The sequence below is a fragment of the Quercus suber genome, unplaced genomic scaffold (assembly GCF_002906115.3).
Source record: "Quercus suber isolate HL8 unplaced genomic scaffold, Cork oak 2.0 scaffold_206, whole genome shotgun sequence".
Classification (NCBI taxonomy): Eukaryota; Viridiplantae; Streptophyta; class Magnoliopsida; order Fagales; family Fagaceae; genus Quercus; species Quercus suber.
The window spans coordinates 331,153-334,043 of NW_027069664.1; the positions used below are offsets into that span (position 1 = coordinate 331,153).

Genomic DNA, 2,891 nt, shown 5'->3' on the forward strand with positions numbered 1-2,891 from the left:
TCTTCACATGTTCTTGGTTGTTCATCACATGTTCATGCATAACACTAGTTTTAATCTTAAATTCACATAAAAAAAAAATATGAAAAATATGTTTGTTTCAAAATTCTTTCAAATCCTTGAATCTAGGTTATCACAATTCACAAACATTCACTAGAATTTATTTTTCAATCGAAATGAAATGCTTAATAAATGGAATTAAAGTTTATCACATGCACACGCTTTAAATTCAATATGCAAATTAATTGATAACATATTGGATGATGTGATATGAATGTTGGCCACCATAGTCTAGAAGACCGATTTCATCGGGTAGGGTGGGTGCTTAACACCTTCCCACCTTGTAACATAGCCTCCGAGCTTAGATCAAGGGTTAGTAGATCGAATGCTTATCCATGTAATTTTCAATTTTTAGATTGTAACTAGGAAACAAAACCATGTACTTTATCTTAGATTGTGTGTAGGACCAAAGCCATGTAATTTCCTATGATCAATGTAAATTCAATTTCAAATTAATAAGATGATGAATTTTTCAATTTTGGTTTTTTTATTTATCCCAATAATTAAATAAGTGGCAACTTTATTGTAAAACCCTTAATCTAAAAGGGTAAATATAACTAGTTAAACCTCCACTTTGAGAGGCATTAACATGACTCCATCCATTCACGTGGATTTGGCCTAACATTCTCATAAAAAAGGGGACCGGGGGCGCGGTCTCTCACACTACTTGGTTAAAAAAAAAAAAAAAAGATGAAGAAGAAGAAGAAGAAGAAAAAGAAGAAGAAGAAGAAGAAGAAAAAGAAAGAGAGGGAAAACGAATAATTTAATAGCAATGAGGTAAACATTCATAAATATTATTAAAGTAAACGTTCGGTCACCATACCCGGATCAAATAAAGCGAACGAATAAAAATTAAACCAATGTTTTGTTATCACAACCCAGTGACTATAGGAAAATAAAACTTAGGAAAATAAGAGTCAAATCATTGTTTTGTTACCATATACCGGTGACTTTAGGCAAACCAAACAAATAAAAGAGAAAAATAAACACGAATAAAAAATAAAAGCAAGCTAAAAGCATAACTATCAAACTGAAGGATCGGTGGGCAGGAGATGGGCTGCCTCATTAGCTTGCCAGTCTAGGACGTCCTCAGTTGGATCGGCGGGAGGTTGTTGGACTGGAGCGTCTTAGGCAACATTGAGGTTGCTGGTGACCTCGAGATCAACAATCTCTATATGGGTGTCAATCACTTGGACTCGCTCTCTCATACTGGGGTATCTTCCTCGTCAACAGCTCTAGCTTGACTCTGAACAGGGGAAGAGGAGTCGAGTATGGGAATTGCTCTAGATTCCTCAATGGGGAATCTTCGGGCACTCCCATCGCTTGAAGGGTTGCCAGCCACCCCTCCTCGAACCCATGAAACTGAGCTTGGTGGACAATGGGCTCCATGGAGTTCTCAGCATCCATGAAGCCCTCATTGTACCATTTATTCTCGCAGGCTTTAAGGGATGCCTTCAGGTCAGCTATCTCGTCAACTTGGGCAAGGTTTAGGTTGGTCACCTCTACCAATTTAAGCTCTATGCCCCTTAGCTTGTCTTCTGCCTCTTGTCTTCTGCCTCGACTAGTTTCCTTTCCGCCACCAACCGGGCTTTCTCCGAGGACTAAGCCTTCTTTTCAACGACCTCAGTAGCTTTGCTCTTCTCATTCACCATGGCAACTGCGACATCCTTGAATGCTTTTTCCTGCTTAGCATCCTTGGTGAGCTTTTTTAGCCTCTCACTAGGGATATGGGCCAGCTGCGCGGCCTGGTGACACAACAATAACGAATATGAAAGTTAAGAAATTACTTATGCATCAAAACAAACGAAAAAGGGAAGGAGAGGAAGTTACCGCTATAATATGCCACTGTGGCCGCCTTGCTGTTGACTCCTTGGTGCTTTCTGAGAAGAATTGGACGTCCTTGGGCAGCAAAAGACCCTGCTCCAGGGTTTGGGTGACCCAACCTCCTTCGCCTTGAGCCCATATCTACTGTAGTATACCTAGGGCTTCATCGTTTGCCTAGTCACCATTTCTGCGCCTTGGTCGGCCTCGGCTGCTTCTAGCTTGGCTATTCGGACTAGGGCTTCAGGCTCCTCAACAAGCACGTGGACTTTACAGCCTTAAGACACACGTTCAGCCGATTCATCTCACACCAGTGCAAGATCCTTGCTGTAGTATACCTGGGGCCAAGGTCTCAAGCTTCACCAATGGTCAAGGAGCGTGGGAGAAAATTGGCATGCCGAATGTCGATATACAACAGCAACGGGCTATCCTTCAACAGAGCAGGCCCAGAAGGTTGCCACGTAGTATAGACGAGATTGTAGTCAAGGATAAGGTGCGATGCTTGGAGCTGCCCATCGGAGTGCACAAATATTTTAGACCGAAGTATGAAATTCAGGTCTATCACGTGCACTACTCTAAGGTTTGGCTTAAACCTTTTGCTTTTTGCATCGAAACAATACAAAAGCTGGTTAGTGACTATTTGAGCAAAATAATCATAAGTAAAACGCAATTAATAAGCCAAAAATGCTTGGTACCGACCAACATCACGCAGCGAAAGCGGGCAAGGGAGCTCATCGGCAAGCCAGTTGCTGCTCACCCTAACAAATTCTCCTGTCAAGTTTCTATTGGAGTCAGGCATGCATGATATAAGCCGGACTCGCATATCCCTAGTCTTTAAATAATAATCTGACCTAATATTGCCGCATAAACTATACATAAAGTCGATGTCATGATGGTTCAATTGTAACCAGTATATTTGGTTTAGCCTACTAACACAATTCACAATTTGGTAAAAATTAGGAGGGAGTTGGTCAGGGCATAGGCCATAGAACCTAAGGGTACCTACAATGAGA

The 2,891-nt window shown here is 41.4% G+C and overlaps 1 protein-coding gene across 1 annotated transcript in view; it reads right to left on the minus strand.

Annotated features, from left to right (window-relative positions):
* Window positions 1-1,658: 1,658 nt before the first annotated feature.
* Window positions 1,659-2,891, minus strand: part of LOC136070055 (large ribosomal subunit protein eL6z-like) — a 13,314-nt gene continuing 12,081 nt past the window's right edge. The window contains exons 2-3 of the mRNA XM_065779368.1: window positions 2,636-2,729; window positions 1,659-1,802 (exon numbers count right to left, since the gene is read on the minus strand). Coding sequence (XP_065635440.1) covers window positions 1,659-1,802; window positions 2,636-2,729 — 238 coding nt within the window. The remainder of the gene's footprint in view (window positions 1,803-2,635; window positions 2,730-2,891) is intronic.